Genomic DNA, 19291 nt, shown 5'->3' with positions numbered 1-19291 from the left:
CCGCTCTCCGCCTCCCTCCCGCCGGCCACCAGCTCCTGGCCCTGCGCTCCCAGCCCCGCTTCCTGCACGCCCTCCGCCAAACCCCCCGCTTCCTGCACCCCCGGCGCCACGCCGCCTCCTTCCTGCACCCCCGGGCTCAGCCCCCCGCCCTCCGCTACCCCCGGACCCCGGATGGTGCCCTGCCGGCCCCGCGGCGCTGGGGGAGGCTCCGCTCGGCAGCTCCCGGTCCCGCTCCCGGTCCCGGCCTCCCCCTCCGCCGGGAGCTCCCGGGGCGGTGCGCCGTCCGCCCGGCCCCGCTCTTAAAGGCGCCGCGCCGCCGCCTTACGTAACGGCGGGGGTTGGGACGGACGGGGAGGGGGAGGCGGGGGGGCGCGGGGCGGTGGGCACAGGCGCGGGGTGAGTGGGGACGGCCGGCTGGGTGGGTGGATGGAGTGATGGATGGATGCGCGGACAGGTGCGGGCGCGGACGGATGAGGGGCGTAGGGACGAACCCTCCCGCTGCGGCACAAGCTGCGTGGCCCGAGCGCTGCGGCCCCGGGGCTCTGCAGTCACTGCAGGGACAGGAGCGCTGCCAGGCTGATAGGGGAAACAGCAGGCGGAGCGCCTGCAGAGCTTGCTAATGGGAGGATGCGCTGCCGCACTGGTCAGGCTGGACCGGACTCTGGGCACCTGATGGAGCTGCAGGGCATCACTGTTCAGTGCAGGGGAGTTGGACCACAGGGCCTTTAGGGGCCCCTTCTAACTCAGACGGTTCTATGATTGTATCTCCTGCTTCTCAGACATGGTTAAGTGAGGTTGGCAGGAGGAAGGGGGAAGACAGCACAGAAAAGCTGAGTGTCCTTGACCAAGTAAAACACACTTGCAATGGGAAGTCCTGCAGCAATAGAGCTGTACAGCTTTGCCTTGGTGGGGGGCATGCAGCACTCCAGGGTGTTGAGCAAGCCTAATCCAGGCACTGACCCTTCTCAGCTTAGGGCAGAGGGAGCCACTCACACCCTATAGCAGCACCCAAGCCCCCCCACTGCACGCAATAGAGAGCATGGAGGGAGGTCTGACATTCCATCCTACTTGTTACCCAGTCAGACCACTTATGGCCTCAGGGTCTGATTTCTGAGTGGTCCCACATACAGCCAAGAGTTGGACTCGACGATCCCCACGAGTCCCTTCCAACCTGTACTATCCTGTGACTTTAACAAGGTGACTGGAAGGCAGCAGCCGTGAAGGGGGGGGGGAAACAGGGGGCAGCTCACATCCATCACTTTTCCACATCATTGCCCACATCCTCAGCTCAGCTGCCTGAAGAGAAATGGCACTGAGCACTCCAAGCAGGACAGGATGGTAGAGCTGGAGCTCGCTCTCACAAATTCCCTTGGTGGCAGCAGGAGTGCCAGGAGCTTGTATGCAATTCCCATCTCCAGGGGAGCAGCCTGCTTCCAGCCACCCACCAGCATCAAGAACCCACAAGAGTTCAGTGTTGAATCTTTCACAAGTTTTATTGAAGCAGACAGCAGGTAACTTCGATACAGACGCCAACACCCCACACCAAGTCAGACACCAGCCCGGCCACAGCAGCAGGCATGGCTGTGCTGGCTCCCGACTCGCCAGGTTTCATCTTTCTCTGCTGGTTGCAAAGCACACAATTAAGTCTGACATCGAGATGCATGCAAATGCTACAGCAAGGAGTCACAGATAGCAAGCTCTTAAATGCCACCTGGAGAAGTGTCACTAGGAAACAGCTGCATAGGGTTGTGCACGTGCCTCAGAGACAGCAGGGCAGTTAAGGATGAGCGTTGGGACTCGCACAGACCTGGACAGCAGGCTTCCAAGTTTGATGAATGCAAACAGAGCCCCTCGGTTCACGTGGGCTGAACTCACTGCACAAGCAGTGGGCACCCACACCTTTATGGAGGACTAAGTCTCTCACCCAACTGCACGTCTTTCAGGCATCACTGCTGGGCCTCAGAGGTAATGCTCTTGATGTAAGTTAGCATGATTTTTAACACTTCCTTTTGCTTTTCTACAAAGTACACAGCTAGGTGCTGACTGCCACCTTCCTCCTGGCGATCTGCAGCTTGACAGCTGCACCAACAGCAGTCAGCATCAGGAGCAGCGCAGCACCACGAGGAAGGTGTTTCTCTCCCAAAAACACCCAAAAGGAAAGACTGGAGCTTCCAGCAACACCCAGAACAGAAGCAAGCAGCCTCTCCAGGCGTGCATCAGCCAAAGCAGGCCGAGCTCTTTGTAGTAGCACACACACCCAGAGCAGCATCCTGAGCCCTCCAGCCAGCAGTCAGCCCCATCCCTTACATTCACCTTGAGTTCATGAGGTCTTTGCGACCGGTTTGAAGGAAGTTTACGACAGCACAGAACACACCAACTACTGCTAACTACTCTAGCTTTCACTAATATCCCAACCCCAGTCTCGTTACTTGGGGCAAGAAGCAACTTCTCAACAGCACAGCTATTAGAACAAGTTCAGCCTACAGAGGAGTCTACAGAAGTACAGAACAGATTGAAGTTTGTATTTGCATCACCACAGGAGAGTGGAAAAAAATAGGACTGCAGGAAGTCGATCCATGTTAGATACTAACCATCAAGCTTTGCAGATGACATTTCATGATAAGCATAAATCAATTATGGGAAACACTGTCCCCGATAATTACGTACACCCATAGTGCAACATATGGAGGTCACTGCCTCCGATATAACACTGTGGTAGGCAAAAACTACCTTGTTCTTTACACATTATGGAAGACACTGCCCCCGATAATGTCAGTTAGGTTTCATGATACATAAGGTACTGGAAGTCTGCAGGAAGCTGCCATTTCCAATGGGGCCCGATGCCCAATCTGAGGGATGAGTTTGTGTGCGGCACAGTGGATGGAGTGAGTGCTGCACAGCGAGCCCTGCTCAGGGTGCTCTGCCCCTCTATGGAGCAATGCCACCACACGAGCAAAAGGCTTCCAGAAACAGGGGAGAAGAGGGAGTCCTAAGCCCACAGAGCGGCACAAGACACCTCAGGGAGCCAAAATCTCCTAATTTTGAGTTGCTTTTTAGCATTTCAAGAGTCATTTGGAAGCACAACCCAGAGACTCGCTACCGGGTTTTAAAATAACATTGAAGGGGGGGGCTTGCTTGGATTATTTTAAATGCAAAGTTCCAGTATCATGTTTGATTGTAATAGCAGATGCTGCTTTATTCAAAAACGACAGTATAACTGTCATAATTATGGAAGGCACTGCTTCCGATAATTATCTTCTATAAAAAAAACCCACACACCATTTATAGTGAACGCTGTCACTGATAAATAAATAAACAAATAAATATCTCAGTGTCAAACAAGAGCCATCCTGCAAAATGGCATCAGCCAAACAGAGTTTGGCCAGCAAGAGACTCTGCTTTGCAAAAGGCCCCAGCACAGCAAGGTCTGAAGTGCCAGCCTAGAGCTGGCTCTCAATGATTCTATTCTATGATTCTAATGCTGCGGGACTCGCAGAGGGGCCAGCTAGGAATACAAAAGGGGGCACGACAGTCTTTGGGTTATCTTTCCTAGGTTTTGAGGCCTGCCCTTGTAGCAGCAAGCCTCCAAGATGTCATTGGAGCCCTGCTGCTGAGTAAAGGCAGGCCGGGCACTTCAGAGCTTGCTGATAACTCAGCGCTTACAGGCTGCTGTTTTTAATTCTTCAGCCATAGGTTAATGCCTGCAGCTCACTGGTCAGAGAAGAGATCCTTACTGCGTTGGAAGAATCCATTCCCTGCCCTGTCACTACATTTAGGAGGCCAACAATAAAAAGATTCTTGATAGACACAGTACCTTCTCACTCAAGGTACTGGTTCAGGGTTCTCTTGTGCTGTTAGCTCTCAAGTACACCAGAGAACAAACCCCACGAGCAGCTGCAGGTGACAAGTTTGGATCGTGGTCAGACAGCAGCCTGGTCAGATTTCATGATAATTTTAGTACCTGCTTTAGAATTGCCTCCAATGAATTTGGGTAAGGTGAGATTTCAATTTTACGCTCAACTTTGGTGAGGAAAAAGATCTGTTACCAAAAAGAAAAAAACAACAAAAAAAAGCCCTCTCCAGAAAAACAATGCCACGCTAGGGAGTGCGTTTCCCTAACCCTGTACCTTAACCAGGTGTTCGCAGTGTCTAGAATTCATTGTCAGTATCCCAGATATCACCTCCCAAGGCGTTAGCAGCCCCTTTAATGGTCCACGTTGCTAGGGCCAGCTGCTCCTTCAGCAAGTTCAAATCCACGCCGCTCTTGTCGGCTTTCAACAGCTGCAGATGCTCCACCAAGCTCTGCAGAGTGTGGCTGCCTTTGCCAAAGAAGACGTGGCGAAAGGGAACATCTTTTGGTGAGAGATACGGTGACAGGAAGTCATACTCCACCTGGAGCAGAGATGCAAACTTAGGGTTATACTCTCACCTTCCAGGTTTTTCTTTCCTTATCTGCCCCCATCACCAGCCCCCAGCCTCTCATCAGCACCAAGCCCTTCCCTACAGCAGCTCCGCCAGGGCCACATCCTGACAGCAAGCACAGAAGTCAGTCATGTTAACACTTAGCAAGCAGAAGAAATGCCCATCTGCACAGTGTCTGCAGCTTCCAAGTGCAAAGCCCATCCTGGCCGGCGCTCACCTCGCAAGGAAAGGCAAACCAGCTGCAGACACCTACCTTCATGATCCTGTCATTCAGGGCTCTGCGGATGACCTTGTTCTCCTTGTCACTGTTTGCAATGTCTCTTCTCAGTGCATCTGCAGCTCGCTGGAAGTCACCACGGGCAAAAAACAGCCAGTCCAAGGTCAACCCCAGCTCCTGTGAGGGAGGAGCTGTTAGCAAACCTGATTTTCTTCTTTTGCAGCTCTTACCAAGAATTTTTCTTTTTTTTTTTTTTTGCAGGTTTAATTAAGTAGCAGAGCAAGTTCCTGGCAGTCTTTTCTGAGGTCACTGAGCACAGCTTATGTCTCTCCCCACCCACAGTTTCTTGTACTGTTTCTGCAGAGGTGCAAACGAGATGCAAAGCTGTGCTGCGCTGTGGATGACATCCAGGCTAAAAACCATAGCACCCACATCCACTTCCTTCACCACAGCCACATCAGCTAGATCTGTCTGCCACAGCTACACTGCCTGTACTGCTTTATAAGGAACATCAACTCAGATCATATCCTATAATGCTCGTATCTGGAGGAGGAAGATGTGCACCCAATTGCAGCTAATAGTCCTGGAGTACTGTTACCACGTGGCCCCAGAACAGCTTTCAGGGATTCAGTGCACTCAGCGCCCTTCTTACCTGCACATCCTTAACGTAAGGCAAAAACTTCTCCTGGTATGCCAGTAATTCTTCACTGTATCTCCCAAAGTCCAGGAAGAGCTCGTGATCGTGGGTCAGCCTGAGAGCTACTTGTCCAGCTACTTCTGCAGCAGCACGCAAAAGAGCATCTAGATTGTTAATCTTCCTCAGGTTCTCCAGTGTGTCATCCTTAGTGTCCAGGAAGTGATATTCCTCATCTTTCTAAAAGAAGGAAGACATTGAAGTTAGAAGAGATAGCCTCACCAGCTGGGAGTTATCTCCCAGTACATTCCATCTCCTCATGCCTCTAAGTAGTGAGATTTAGGTTGGAAAAACTTCAAAGCACAGGAGAGGGAACAGACCTTCTACATTTAGTCCCTCACAGCTTCCAGCAATAGGCAAGATGCTCTGCTAGTTTGTTAGCCTGTTCCCTCAGATTTCCCTGCGAAGTTGTGAGCAGGCAGACTGCAGCACATTTTGGTACCTGCTGACAGCACTCTCCAGCCCTTCTGCGCAGAACAACGTTAGATATTTTGAAGGAAGCCTGACACTAGCAAGATCCAAACATTCATGAGCCAAGGAAGCTATTACCATAAAGGCTCCCAGTTCTACAGCCTGGCTAAGGCCATTTTTGCAGCACCAAGCTCTAACAGCAGATCTGGACAGTCCAAGTTAACACTTGCTCTGACCAGCTGTCCACCTTCCCCAAAGCACTCTGCTTGCTGAGCAGCAGGTTGTAGTGCATCTTCCACTGAAGTACCAGAAGCCTGACATCTTTTTCAGTGTTTCTCATTTCTGCATTGCTGATGTTTGAACCTCTAGAATAGTGCTGGTGTTCCTCCCCCCTGCCCCCCCAACAGAACACAAGCATCCAAAGCGCCCAAAGATACACTACAGGCCAACCACATTCCAGCAGCAACCTTCAGAACGTGTTCTGCCATAGCTCCCAGGTTGAGAGGTCACATCTCCTCTCCCAGAGAGGCTCCTACATGAACAATAGGCTCAGGACAGCACTCCAGGCTTTGCTATCTTGGAAAGTAATATCCCTATAGCACCTTCCATGGATTGAATACACCAGGCAGTCAGACAGACAGTACTTACATTGTAGAAACCAAAAGACACCACTGGGATTCCTGAGTATGCCAGGAAAGGGAATGCTGCATTATCCAGGCCAAGAGGAACACTGCAAGAGACAAGTATTGGGTAGTTACCAACTGGTTTAGACAACCCAGAAAAGAAAGCTACAAGGCTAAAGGGCTAGAGCAGAAGCACTGAACCAGCTGGGCTACCCTGTCGAGACAAGACAGGTTTTGGCAAGGAGTCCCAGCCAAGTGCCACAGGCTGCTGGTCACTGCTCTTTGTACAAGGTGGCTCTTGACCTGCAAAGAGGGTGTCTGAACTGCCTACAGGCAGCTTGGGGCAGCACTAAGCAGAGTTACTGCTCCGCTGTTCACACTTGCCTGAACCCACCACAACAGGTAAAGCCTGCTCCAGACAGTGGCATGACATTCCAGCACAAAAAACAGAAGCTGTTCAGTTTGTTCTACAGAAATCTGCTTTCCCAAACAGCAAGACAGCAACACTTACACTGCTTTTACCCAGTCCGAGCCAACTCTGTTATAGAGGTTTCCTGAGTTTGTTGCTGGATCCTTCACCTGCAGAGAGATGACAGTCACTGCACTTGTTCTGACCTCTGTTTAGGTTGCTGTATCTGCCCCAGAACTTGAATAGCTACGCCTGTGTCTTCTTCCACACAAGCACGCTCTATGTGCAGGACAGACCTCCCACCAAACAGTGATATTCACTGATTTCACACTGGACACAAACAAACTGCAATTCCCAGAGCCCAGCTGACTTCAGACAGAGCCCTCCAGTATATTTCAGACCCTTCATGTGATGCTTCTCCTGAAAAGGTGCCAGCTTTGGGGAGGAAAATAACCTAGCATAGCACCTTCTCAACTCACCCCCTTCATAATTCTTTCCAGCAGCATATACAGCAAGGGGCTGGCAGAAATCTTGACGTCATTTGCTCCTGCAAAAGAAAAAGGGCATTTGACACACTGATAACTACTGGAACAACTCAGCCCTGCGACTGAGGAAGATCACTTGACCCAGGTGGAAATCTATCTATAGCTTGTTGCCAAAGGGTCTTCAAGGCATGGAAGGCAGAAATTACTGAGACCTAGAAGAACTGCCTTCTTCTGGCTCAGGCTGCAGCAACCTCCCCGCTTCAGTACAGCCAGTGATAAATGGAGTCATTCCAGCTTTCAGCCAAACATCCCACAGCACCTTTGACACAGTCAGAGCAGAGTTTCCATTTCTGGAGGCTAATCAATGTCTGTCAAACTATTCTGGTCCCACTTAATTTCAAGGGGGGGAAAAAAAAAGGAGAGCGGCAAATTACCCAGGACTGCAGCATCCAAGTTGATGTAAGTGAAAGCTTTGGCATGCAGCATGGCAGAGTACCCCTAGAACAAGACAAATACTTTAAGACAGCAGTAATAGTGTAATACCAGGGCACTTAATTTAAAAAATAAAATAAAATCAGAAATGATGACTGAGCAGTAATCAAATAGAAGTATATCATGGAAGCTGTACCTCCAGCCATTCAGTAGCACCCACAGCTCCATAGTCTCCTGCACTCCAGCTAGCAAAGATGATACTTCGCCTTGGTTTGTAGCCCTCTGCAAAGAAAGAGATGGAGATGCAGATCAGCACTCAGGGCCTGGGCTGAACAATCACCTGCTGCTCAGGCAGAGCTTAAGCATTCTGACTGCCACAGACAAACGTACATGCTTGTGGCAGCAAGTGTACTCTTTTTCCAGCCCCCCTCCAAATCCTCCATGCAGCAGAACTGTACAGTGAAGCCCTGCTTTCTATATTTCCCCTTCCTTTCTTTAGCTGCCTGAGCTCAGAATTAATGCTGCAAACAAGAGCACTTGCAGTAAGTGCCATCATGCAACCCCCACCCCTCCACCTGAACTATTTTTCACCTTCAGGCCTGGCTGCACAACAGACAGCTCAGATTTGAGGTTTGTAGTGCATGCTATACAAGCATATTCTTGCACTCAAGCCACACCAGATACAATTAGGTGGTCCCTTGGAAGCAAGTGCTCACTGCACTTGTTGTCTGTGTTGGACAAGAAACAGCCTTTCAGAACCCTTCCAGACTCCCTACACATTCTCAAAGGTTCATTTTTTAGCAGGGCTCTCCAATGTTAAAAACATAGAGTTAAGCCAGTATCATGCTTTAGTACACAAGTATTTACCATTTTTCACTATGTCTGAGATCACACGGGCAAGTTCCAACAATATAGCAGTTCCAGTGCCAGCTTTAGCCACTCCTGGGCCCCAGGAGTCTCTCTGTGCTCCAATCACAACGTACCGATCTATAAAGGAGACATCAAGATCTGAGGTACAAGCTTCACTTTGCAAACACTGTCTATCAGAGAGGCAGCTTTGAGTTTCTGTGCCAGGAGCTACGTAAGGAGCCTAACCCCTGTATGAAGTGCATTGCTTTCATTTAGCCTTTCCCTGGCAGCACAGTTCAGTTTTACTCTTAATCCATAAAGAATGGCTTTGGTTCTAACTGAAGAAAACCACCCTCAAGCCAGAGCCACAAGGAGTTGTTCTTACCTGGTTCTTCAGATCCCTGGATAGCACCAAAGATGTTCAGAATCTTCCTGTCCTTCATGGAATTGTTCACATCTATTTTCACCATTATCTTGCTCTCCTGCTTTGTTGTCACCTTACAGGAATAGATCCCGCCTTTCCAATCTTCAGAGCATGAGACTCCATCCATTTTGCTGAGGAAAGAGAACCCCTTTAAACTCAGTATCTAGATCCAGCCTCACTTAGTTACATGACATCAGGATAGCTATGTGATATCACTTACTATCCCACTATCCTGTCTTTAAGCTACAAGATATGGACACAAGCATCATGTTTCCAACCAGTCCCAGTAAGTGCTTCCTGTGATACACAGCAGAGACCAGCAGGGAGCTCCCTGGGCTCATAGTACCTCAACACCATCCTTAACCCCTGCAACAGACAGCAGCACACTGGCCAGAAGAAACCATTACCTGAACAACTTGGCTGCAGCACTGCTAGAGATGGTCTGAACAGCAATGTGGGGTAGTCCTGAAGACTCAACTGGTGGAAACTGGGTGTGGTTGAACGAAGGGAAGCCTGGGGTGTAAGGGTCTCCAGTTCCAAGGTGGGCCTGTGAAAAGCACGAAGTTCCTCAGGTCTCAGAAGAGACCAACTACACAAGGGCACAAAGTGCTGCTTGAGCTTGAAGCTTGTATGCAGGGAGACTGCTACAGTTTGCAGCCCATGGGGAAAAAGTAATTATTCAGAATAGCAAATAGGAGAGCCAATTGCATACTCACATGGCCAAATGGGATAAGTGTATCTGTTATCCCATACTTGTGTGAATCCACGTACATGAGGACTCCAGCTGCTCCTGCCTCTCTGGCATTTGCAACCTGAAGGGTAGAACAACATTAGCTGCACATCTGCACTCGTGGAAGTGCTTCTCAGCTCTGTGTCCATGACAGACACCGGGCAGAGTCCTACAGGCCAGCCTCTCCACAGGTATCCATCTGAAGAGCAGTTCTGGGACAGGCCTAAAACAGGCTTGTGTACAGAAGGACTTGGATCTTTTATAGACTGCTTGGTATTACTTCCTATGGAGGGAACATTACAGCAATACATGTGGCAACAGACCGGGAAGGCAGTGCCAGCACTTGGTGCAAGTGAAGGCTCAGTAAGGAGCCAAGTGAGACACAGCAGCCAAGTTCTGAAGGTACCTGGCTGTAGCAGCAAGAGGGGCTCTGGAGACAAAGCTGTTCTGCTTCTAACAGCCCAACTGCTGCACCTAGCAATACCAGCCAATGCTACACCCTGCAATCCCCCAAGCTGCCTCCTTTTCCCAAATGCTTGGCCATCCCAGCCAGGCTGCCAGAGGCTAAGAACACTGGCCCCATAAATGGTAACCAGCTCCTTTCAATCTGTGTCCAGACCTGCACGTGGAAGCTTGGAGAAAACAATCAAGCTCAGACCTGCTGAACAAGTTTACCTGCGAATTCTAGAAACTTGAACTGAGGCAGAGAGGTGTGACTAAAAATCAGAAGACCATGTTTGGCCAGGCTTTGGGGCACACAGTGCCTACCTTCTCAGCAAGTGTTATTTTTCCAGCTCTAACAATGACTATGGTTCCATTCAGTGAAGCCACCGACTTCTGTATTGTCTCAAAATCTTTTTTCAGTCCATAGTTCACGTAGACAGGTTTGCCCTAGAACAGAAACACTATTATAAACACAGCAGGCTTATACTTGTAAGACACTTGGAAGCAGCCTACAAAGTTACGGAGCCTGGAACACATCAGTCTGCCATTAACAGAAGGCAGTTCAACCTCAGCAATGTAAACTCTGATCACACGCAACATGCCTGCTGGAGCACAACCTCAATCCAAGCTCCTGGGCTGGAAGAGAAATTTAAACTGCATCTTGCTGAGGGAAGAAAACTGCATGTGAGCCCACTCCTTGCCCCCTCCCCACCAGCTCTCTAACCGGGGAGGCCTTTAAATAGTGCCTATCTTGAGGCAATCTATTTCAGACATCACCATCTGACAAGCATGCACAAATCCCATCATTTTCTTGAAGTTACTTACAGAAACAGAGCCACTCTCACTGTATGCCACGTACACATCAGGAGTCTCCAAGGTCTCCTCACTCTCACCGATCAAAACAGACACTTTGTTCCTGGTACTGTTAAGAGTTAGGAGACAGCGTTACACTCACACACTGAATATTTAGCTACCTCACAGATTTCCATAATTCTTGTAATATATTAAGTCAAAGCAAAGCCTGAAACAGGAAAACTCACCCCAGTACTTTCCCAGAATAATTTCTGGGATTGTTCAGATACATCAGTGAAGGTTAAATTCTACAGCAATTAAAAGAAACAGCTCATGTTTCTGCGTCTCTTACTGGTTCCTTCAGAAAAGCTAGCAAGCACACTGAATTCCCCTCACATGAAGGGCAAGAAGGATGTGAGCTGTCAGCCAACACAATCCCAGCAGATACCCTCCTGAGCCACTGGGAGCCACTGCTTAATTTTAGACACTGGAAGTCTGCTTTTCAGCTGTTCTTCCTCAGCGTGCTTTTCCCTCTATTTCTTAACAGTGCTGTAAGAGAAAGCCGTCCCAAGAAAAATATAGAGATCTGCTACTAATCCCTTTGGATATGGGAAATCTGAAGAAAGGAGGAGCTATGGCTTGCCAAAATAAGGTCTGCTTTGGAGAGGTGCAACAGGCTCACAGTTTCAGCAGAAATTCCATGTTTACTCAGCGCTATGGAGACCCATGCTATGTATATGAAAGATCTGCATTTCCTCATTAACATACCTGCCTCTGACTTGCAACTTAATATAGTGTTCATCGTTCCACACTTTATCCAAGAAGAAGCTGTTGAATTGGTCATGAATGTAGGTGGCCATGGTCGTATCTTCAGCCTCACCAGCCTCAAAGGAGTCCACACCTGCCCTTTGCCTGCAGGTAGCAGATACATGGCTTAGGCTACAGAACCAAATTGTGCTTCAGCACCCCAACCTACACACTCAAGTCAGATGGGTCATTTAAAGCCCACGTGCCTCCCTGCACCATTAAAACCCTTGCTCCCTCCCATAGCTGTAAGCTGCACTTTCTGGAACTGTTACCTCAAACTGTCTCCAAGACGCTTGGCTGACAGCCTGTCTGACAACATGGTTTTGAGCTGAGGCCAGTAGATGACAGGTGGTCCTTCAATCTCTTCTTCCGCAGTTTCATCGCCATCCACTAAGTAAGATGCAGTAGGAGTTATCTCACACCTGCCGCTCCCATCTTGACACCTGGCAGCCAGCTGCATTCGTCCACGATAACTCAAGTAGCCAATGAGAAACCCTACAGAGAGAGAATACATATTCCTTTGAGGGTCAGAAAGACAACCATACCAGCTCCACACCATACAAATGCACTCACAGCAACTTGACAGTTAAGATGCATCTCTGTTCTCACACCATTTTTAACAAGCTGACATACCCAGGGACACACAGGAATAGCATCCTGACATTTTGCTTGAGTTGGCACATTTTAAAGCACAATGCAGATGTGATCTTGCGTTTGGCAGAGTCCCCTCAGCACCACTCAGAGGGAAGAACGTTTACTTTAGGTTGGCAGCAGAGTTAAAACCTTTTGAGAGATCGGTATCAAGCACCTGATATATCCATACATGAATCTAGAGGAGCACTTGGAGCAGATCAAGGGAAAACCAGAACCCTTGCTACAGCCACCCATTTTTCTGCAGTTAAGTCACAGTCTCACTGTCAAGCTTCACACTTCTTTGTTTCAGTTCTATATTGCAAGTTTGAGCTAAGCATTCTAAAGAGATGGTGAGAAGCTGCAGCCTGGATTGAGGAGCTTTAATCACCTCGTGAAACACCACAAATTCTAATATTAATGGCCTTGGAGGGGGTAAATACTACAGTCCACTGCTTGTATTTGCTTCCCACCCTTCCTTACCAATCAAAAGGAGGAGAAGAGCTGCAATAACGAGGAAGCACAGTTTCTTGCCACTCCTCTTTGGCTGAGCCATACTGTCATGCATGTGCTCCGGCCTTTCCACGTCCCCTCCTTCCTCATCATCAGCAGACAGCTTCATCTCCACGTGGCTGTTGTCTCCATCCGTTTGCCGGGCGATGCTGAAACGTGTGTACGACATTGGCTCGACGCTGAACTGTTAAAAGACAGAGACATCATGGAAGGGAGTTTGCTACACCAGCCTACAGGCAGCAGCACCCGTGCTTGAACTAAATCCAGGTCTCCCACCTGAAATTACACTAGCACAGCCCTAGCACTGGCTGTCAATAAGTCACACTGGCTGCTCTGAACAGATGCAACCAGACTAACATCCATACAGTGTCTGATTCTAGTTTGGACTCTGTTACAGATACAACACAGAAAATAGCACTGACATTTCCCATGTGACCCCGCGGCAATGGCTGGCAGAATCTCCTGGTCTTAATCAGCAATGCACTGCTCTGATCTGAAAGTGTGCAACTTGCACAGAACGGAACTTTGATCTGAACAGAAGAAAAGGAAGACAACCCCTCCACAGCTGTGCCACATTCACTTTGACGCAAGTAGTTTCTTCCTGCATCTACATAACCTTACATTAAACTGCCCCAAGCTAATCTTAAATTAGACTTCTGATGAACGTTATAAGGGAGCTACGCTGAAAAGAGATACCCATGGGAATAACAGAATGGCTTGGGTTGGAAGGGATCTTGAAGACCATCCAGTTCTAACCCCCTCCTGCCTTGTGGAGCTCTGTTGGCTCAATCTTCTCATCCTCCAGAACCCCCAGCTCCTTCTCTGCAGGGCTCTCGACTTCTTCTCCCAGTCTATACACACATCTAGGACTGCACCTTGTACTTGGACCTCATGACTCTCATTAGGTTCTCACTTTTCAAGCTTGTCCAGGTCTGTGAGGTCCCCATGTCACAAAGGCTGAACTTACAGTAGAACTTACCTCCCCCTCCTAGTTCTACCCCCCCCCCAATGTAACATAACGGAACACAAGCTGGTTGTTCTGACAGGCATATGATCAGCTTCCTCAGCAGCACTTCCTCCTGGGACATTGTTCAAAGCTCACCCCCCTTGCTTATCTCTTTTTTCAGCTTCCTGAAAGACCTGAGACACCACAGCAGTTACTGATAACCCCACCATACTAAGCCGCTTGCACCACCTTATCACAGCCAGTTAGCTACAGGGAGGCCAGCCTCACAACTCACACAGGAGCACCTAACACTACCCATCTCTTGATAAACAGCACAGGGGTGGCACGCCTTACCAAGTTAGACAGTGCTGCTCTGGCATGATCCATTGCCTTCCGGAAGAGAACCCACCAACTTGACCGAAGGCCTAGAAATACAGAGCACAACAAATCAATTCTGGCTGTTCTCCTGCCACCATAAAAGACACCCAAGATCAAAGTCAATAGTGGAATGCACGTGCATGCTTCTATCTAAGTCGCAGCGTTGATTAACCGACAACAAACTCGACCATTAACCCTGAATGCAACCAGCAAGCTCATGTATTCTCAACAACTCTTCGTGGAACCCCAATGGCAGCAGGTAGTGCAGCTCAAAAGCCAAGGGTCTTGTCTATTGCAGGACCACCTCTGCTTAGGAAGGGGTGACAGGAGGTGGTGCTGTGACAACAGGCACCACTCACCTCAGTCTATCAGGATCCAGCTCAATGGCAGATGGAGACGAGCATATGGCTGGTAGCCAGGGGTGGCACAGCACCCTACACCAAAGCAGCACAAGCTCCCAGCCCCTAGGAGCACTCCCAATAGGAAGGCATCTCCTGTGCAATTGGGTTCTTTCCAGTGTTAAAAAGGCAACCTCTGCTTTGACCGGCCAAGAACGGCCACCCAAAACTGCGGTCACTTTCACAGCCTGGATTTCAATTAAATGGTAAGTGCTGCAACCTGAACTGCTTTGGCTCGTCTTCCTCGGTGCTTCAGCACTCCTCCCTTGGACAGCTGTGGGAAGGAGCACCGTGCAGCACTGACTGCACAGCGTGGGTCGGGACCACCCAGCCCATGCATGTCCTGAAGCACAGCACCCTACAAGCAGGGCATTGGAACCGGTCCGCAGGTATAAAACAGATTACCTTCACACCTGTGAGCTGCGCAACGCAAGCCGATTGCTTGGGGCAGAGAAGATCAAACGTTAATAATAACGGCCAGGACACGTTTCACCCTTTGCTTAGAGCCAGAGAGCGTGCAAACGGAGCTGCTAGCAGCTGGTAGGGGCCGTAAGGGACAGCCAGAGGGCCGGACCCCAGCAGGCCGTGCATCCCCACGGGGAAGCGTGTGCGTAGGGAGGGCAGGGACTCACAGCAGCACAACCTGCAGCCGGGGGAGCACGAGGGGCGGCACGTGGATACCGCACGCTGCCGACATGACTCAACCGCCTCGCACCGCTCATAGCACAACCCGCAAAGGCAATGAGCAAAAAGCGGGCCCTGCGTGCCGGGAAAGGCTGGGGAAGGGGGGGAAGTAAAAACCGCTGCGCGCCCCCAAAACGGAGCAGGGGGAGAATTAATACAGACATTAAAAGGAGGGTAAAAAAAAGAGGTCAGCTGCAGCCTCCCGCAAGGAGAAAGGCGGGCGGTACCGGGCCCGGCCCGGCTGGGTGCCGCGCGATAAGGCCGTGCGATACGCCGCCCGCCGCCGGCACGTTGCTCCGCGGGCACCTCAAGGTCAGCGCAGCCGCGTGCGTGCGTACGTGCGTGCGGCCCCCACCGCCAGCAGGCCCCCAGCAGGCCGCCCAACACTCAGCCCCACACCTGAGCGCGGCTCACCCCCTCCGTCCTCCCTTCCTCCCCTCCTGCCCGCCCGGCCCGGCCCGGCCCGGCCCGGCCCGGCCCGCACCCTCCGCTCGCTCACCCGCCCGCCGCTCCCGCGCCTCCGCCGCCCCCTCCGCTCGCCGCGCAGCGGCACGACTGCAGCTCCCTGCGCCCTCCGCGCCGATCATTCTGGGCAGGCCCCGCCCCCGTGCCTCTCTCTGATTGGCTCGCAGCCTCCGTCAATCCTCGTCCTCGAGTGGTGGCGGCGGCGGGTCGAGCCGCTCGGCGGGTGTTTGTCTGCCATTGCAGCTCGTCGCCTCCATTGCAGCCCGTCGCCGCTGCTCCCAGTGAACATAATGACATATCAGTGCGAGGGTTCAGCCCCTGCTGCCAGACTGCTCATATCGTGGGCCAACAGCACGGCACGTTTGGGACAACCCTGGTACGACCTTTGTGGTTGCCTCCTTGGGAGCGCCAGGCACCGACCTTAAGAGCCGTGTGCGTGCGGGGCTCTGCAGCCAGCCCTCATCCCAGCCCTCATCCCAGCCCTCATCCCAGCCTTCATCCCAGCCCTCATCCCAGCCCTCATCCCAGCCCTCATCCCAGCCCTCCATGGGGCAGCCCTGGCCTCTCAGAGAGGGCAGGAGCAGAACTGTGTGGTTCCTTAAACTGGGAAACTTTCAGGAGAAGTACAGTGTGGCAGCATAAAGGTGAAAGTAGTAAATGGTGCATGGAGGGTATTTATGAAACCCATAAAACACCCCTGCCCTTGATAAGCCTATCCCCAGCTGGCTGTGCAGTGCCAGGCTGGGGCTCAGAGGGTGGTGAAGGCAATAACTGGGCAATGAAGATCGGCAGCAAACAAAGGCACTGCAAACACAGAGCGTTCAGGAAAGCACATCCTGGGGAAAGCCCAAGCTGCAGATGGGGAGCAGCAGGAGAGCTGCAGTGCCCTGCAGCAGCGTCCCAAGGGGCTGCTGTGCCTGGTGGGGTCATGGTGTCCCCGTGGGGCACTGAGGGTCCCTCCATCACAGAGCCTCTGAGCACTGCCCATGGTCACGGGAGGCCCCACAGCCTCCTCTCCCTTCTCCGTGCTCCAGAGTGAGTGAAGGTCACTGCTCCCAGCTCCTGCCATTGAGTTCAGTCCATCATCAGAGCAGTGCCAGCCCTGCACCCCGCTCCAAGGCTGTGGTGTGCACATGCTCCTCGGTGCTCTGCTTGATTTTCCCTTCCTCGTTAAAGCTGGTAGGGATGGATTATTGCCTCAAATCTGCTCCTGCGAAAGAAAGATGGGAGAGGAAAGTTGGTCCTTTGGCAGAACACATGATTGCAAAGAGGATTATGTTTCATGGAAAGAAATACATTCCTATGCTGATAAAGGGGGGGATTAGCCAGGTCAGAAACTCGATGCGGCTGTCAGGAGAGCGGCCTCCTGTATATCAGCAGCTGGGAGCACTGCTGGGATGTGCCAGGGAGCAGCTGTGGCCACAGCTCTGGCTCTGAGGCTCATTCTCTTGGCAGAGCTGGGTGCTGCAGCTGTGCTACCGCTGGACATGGGTGGGCATTGCCCTCCTCGGTGCCCATCTGCATGGGCAGCCAGCAGTGTGGGATGGTGCAGAAAGAGGATGGATGGATTTTCTGGGCGCTGCAGGACGTGGTCAGTGCTACCATGGGAATGGGTCAGCAGTTGGACTGAATGATCTTAGCGGTCATTTCCAACCCTAACGATGCTGAGATTGCACGATGGTCTGCCGAGAAGGTGCTTTCCTTCTGCTTTGTTCCAGGCAGCCCTATGTGCAGCCTGCTAAAACCATGCGAGTTCTCAGTTCCCTATTTGTAAAACCTAAAACAGGGCTTTCCAGTCCATTCCCTGGCAGCGCTGCTCCATTCAACACTCAGTACATTGCACATACGCCAGCACAGCTCTGGGAGATCTCAGAGGAGCGATGCTGAAAAGCAGCCATGGATTTCTGCCTCTCCATCAGCTGCTGTCTCTGTTTCAGAGCCGTTGCCATGTGCTGTGCTGTGCCAGCCCCAGCTCTCCATAGCACATGCTCACCACAGGTGTTTTCTGTTCCCTCTCACAGTATCTTAGGGTGTGTGCTCAGCAGTTCCCCATTTCCACACCTGTTGGGAAAAGAAAATAACTCTTCAGAAACAGATGTTTTTTGTCCCCTGATTTGGGCTCAAGTGACCCTCTGGTCCTTCATTCATCAACCCCCTGATGTGACCGTATCCCTCATGTTGGAACATGAGACCAAACAGAGCAAGAATACAGTTTCACTTCTGTTTTATGGAGCGGCTGACACTTGTGTGACCAGCAGCACTTTGTAACTTTTGATGATGTTAGTTAAAAATAGAAGGAAAACAAAAGCCCCAGAGATAAACAGAAAAGGAAAACAGCCAGGAAAAGACACTGGAGGGAGTGGAGTCATGGCAGGTAGCGCTGCGTCTTCCCTTTGAGATAACCCTTGTCCTTGCGTCCTTCCCCGGGAAGCACCTGGGTCCGGCCTGGCTCCTTGTCCTCATCTGGCCTGAGGTGCTGCAGAGATGAGGGGAGGCTCTGGCCAAGGACACTATGTCTGGGACTCACACAAACGTACAGACCCCAGCTCAGGGACCTCTATCTTCCCACAAGACCCCGAGCCCTCCAGAAGCTGCACCAGGAGGGAAGCAGGGATGGAGGTGCTTGTCACTGCTGTACTTCTTGCTGGAGGCTAGCACAGAGGGTCAGGGGAGAGGCTCCAGCTTGTACCATGTCCCAGCAGGGTTAAAGGAACCTGGATCTTTCACCTGAGCTTCCTTGCTTCCAGCCATTGGGTTTTACTGGGATGTTAACTCTCCGCAGCCCTGGGGATCCCTCTGTGCTCCTTGTACAGCAGGAGTGACCCTTCCTGCAGGGAGGATGCAGGCTGTTGTCTGTGCTCAGAGCACACACGGAGATGGGGCCACTGGCAAAGAACAAGGCCTGGGAGATGTTCCCTGCTTTGGGATGTGGGGAGCCGTGGTGACTTGGTGGCAGCACGCCTTGCCAGCATGGCTCAGGTCAGCCAGGACAAACAGCCGTCCCCCTGCCCCAACCAAACCATGTGCCGTGCTGCTCCCGGGCACTAGTTATGCCTTTTGTCAAGATGCTGGCCCTTCCCAAGCAGCAGCACTAGGACAGATCTCCAGTGTGCATGGGGCCGATACCGATACACCAACAGACAGTACTCAGCGGGCAGCAGAGCTGACAAGAGATGGTGCAGGAGCCGTTGGCAACCCACAGCCCTCAGTGCTATGGGGTCAGCATGGTTACAGTCCCACTATCTGTGGAGCCGCACCTGGCCCCGATAGCAGCTCAGCCCAGTGAGCCTGGCTGCACTTATCTACTGCTTGGGAGTGCCTGAGCCAGGCAGCCGCAGGGGGCTGAGGGGTTGGGGACAGGCACACAAACAAGCTCAGGATGCGAGCACAATAGGCACAGAAGCAGGGGGACGCATCAAAGGAGCTCAGCTCTCAAGTTCTGTGCGTTTGATCGCACCCCCGCTGCTCTGGGGGCTGGAGGTGGGAAGCAGAAAGGGAAAAGGAACGTGAAGAAGGCGGGCATGGGGCTGGGACACAG

General features: G+C 51.6%; 1 protein-coding gene across 1 annotated transcript; it reads right to left on the bottom strand.

Moving 5' to 3' along the window:
- Positions 1-1476: 1476 nt before the first annotated feature.
- Positions 1477-15896, bottom strand: TFRC (transferrin receptor). Its single transcript, XM_072344569.1, has 19 exons — positions 15788-15896; positions 14183-14253; positions 12853-13066; positions 12012-12234; positions 11701-11844; positions 10966-11062; positions 10465-10587; positions 9683-9778; positions 9374-9513; positions 8928-9097; positions 8561-8680; positions 7890-7975; positions 7696-7759; positions 7256-7323; positions 6879-6946; positions 6393-6474; positions 5292-5513; positions 4676-4816; positions 1477-4392 (listed from the first exon to the last, which is right to left on the bottom strand). The coding sequence occupies exons 1-19, from the start codon at positions 15873-15875 to the stop codon at positions 4150-4152; spliced, it is 2460 nt and encodes an 819-aa protein (XP_072200670.1). The 5' UTR covers positions 15876-15896; the 3' UTR covers positions 1477-4149.
- Positions 15897-19291: the final 3395 nt, after the last annotated feature.

This window comes from Excalfactoria chinensis, chromosome 9 (assembly GCF_039878825.1).
Source record: "Excalfactoria chinensis isolate bCotChi1 chromosome 9, bCotChi1.hap2, whole genome shotgun sequence".
NCBI classification, from domain to species: Eukaryota; Metazoa; Chordata; class Aves; order Galliformes; family Phasianidae; genus Excalfactoria; species Excalfactoria chinensis.
This window is presented reverse-complemented; position numbering and strand designations above follow the sequence as displayed.

Excerpts from the sequence above, each read along its gene's own strand:
- TFRC (XM_072344569.1), bottom strand. The coding sequence starts at position 15,875 with ATGATCGGCGCGGAGGGCGCAGGGAGCTGCAGTCGTGCCGCTGCGCGG. Across the intron at positions 13,067-14,182 it reads GAGCAGCACTGTCTAACTTG|TTCAGCGTCGAGCCAATGTC; the intron begins GTAAGGCGTGCC and ends GTCTTTTAACAG. Across the intron at positions 6,947-7,255 it reads TGGAAAGAATTATGAAGGGG|GTGAAGGATCCAGCAACAAA; the intron begins GTGAGTTGAGAA and ends ATCTCTCTGCAG.